The sequence below is a fragment of the Corvus brachyrhynchos genome, unplaced genomic scaffold, assembly GCF_000691975.1.
Source record: "Corvus brachyrhynchos isolate BGI_N302 unplaced genomic scaffold, ASM69197v1 scaffold114, whole genome shotgun sequence".
NCBI classification, from domain to species: Eukaryota; Metazoa; Chordata; class Aves; order Passeriformes; family Corvidae; genus Corvus; species Corvus brachyrhynchos.
This window is the reverse complement of record NW_008238337.1, coordinates 5,008,145-5,008,966: the sequence shown is the minus strand read 5'-3', so window position 1 is coordinate 5,008,966 and position 822 is coordinate 5,008,145. Positions and strand designations below refer to the sequence as shown.

The following is an 822-nucleotide window of genomic DNA, read 5'->3' as shown; positions in this document are numbered from 1 at the left end:
TGCGTGTAGGATGCAGCCCCATGGCTCGGGTGGCAAAAGGCACTGGAGGCCTCCATCCTCCAACCCCCCTGCTATCCGTGGGGCTCTGCAGCACCGTGGGGTGGCAGTGCCCCGGGACCCCCACTCACGCCCCGCTCTCGATCTTGCAGGAGCGGACGGTGCTGAAGCCATGCTCCAGGGTGCTGTAGCAGTCGGTGGTGAACTCGTGCTTCTTGCCCTGGAAGAAAGGCTCATCCCACACCACGATCTGGGGGGAATAGAGGCACTCAGGGGGCTCTGGGGGTGCCAAGGCAGAGAGCAGATGCTGCAGCCCCGCTCCCAGGTGTTCGTAGGGCATGGTGCTGGTCCTGCCTAGGCTCCCATACCTTCCAGAGACCGGAGGATTTCTTGCAGCGGTGGGTCATGGTGGCTCTGCCAGAGCACAGGGGAAGGGCACTGTTAAAGCTGCCCCTCTGTCCACATGAGAATGACCTCAGGAGCCCACGCACATCCCTTCACCAGCAGTGTGGGGGACAAGAGCAAGGGGGTTGCTCCTTGCTGGAGCAGGTGAAGAGCTCTGTGGCTCGTCCCGCCCAGCTGGAGCTGGCATCAGGGCCGTGTGCAGCAGCGGGCACCTGGCCCAGCGGGCACCTGGCCCTGGCAGACATCCCTGCCCGTGCCCAGGGAAACTCCTCCTCCCACTGGCAGCTCCCTGAGCCAAAGCCCTGGTGCTGGCAGGGCACTGCTGAGCCGGCACCACTGCAGAGATGGCTGTGTGCCCACACTGAGCATCAACACCCTGCCATGGCCACAACCAGCAAAGCCCCTGATCCCCCAACCCCC

At 64.5% G+C, this 822-nt stretch overlaps 1 protein-coding gene across 1 annotated transcript in view; it reads right to left on the bottom strand.

Annotated features, from left to right (window-relative positions):
* Positions 1–526, bottom strand: part of CRYBA4 (crystallin beta A4) — a 1,390-nt gene extending 864 nt beyond the window's left edge. The window contains 2 exon segments of the mRNA XM_008634213.2: positions 111–247; positions 366–526. Of these exon segments, the coding sequence (XP_008632435.1) occupies positions 111–247; positions 366–404 (176 nt within the window). The 5' untranslated portion in view covers positions 405–526.
* Positions 527–822: the final 296 nt, after the last annotated feature.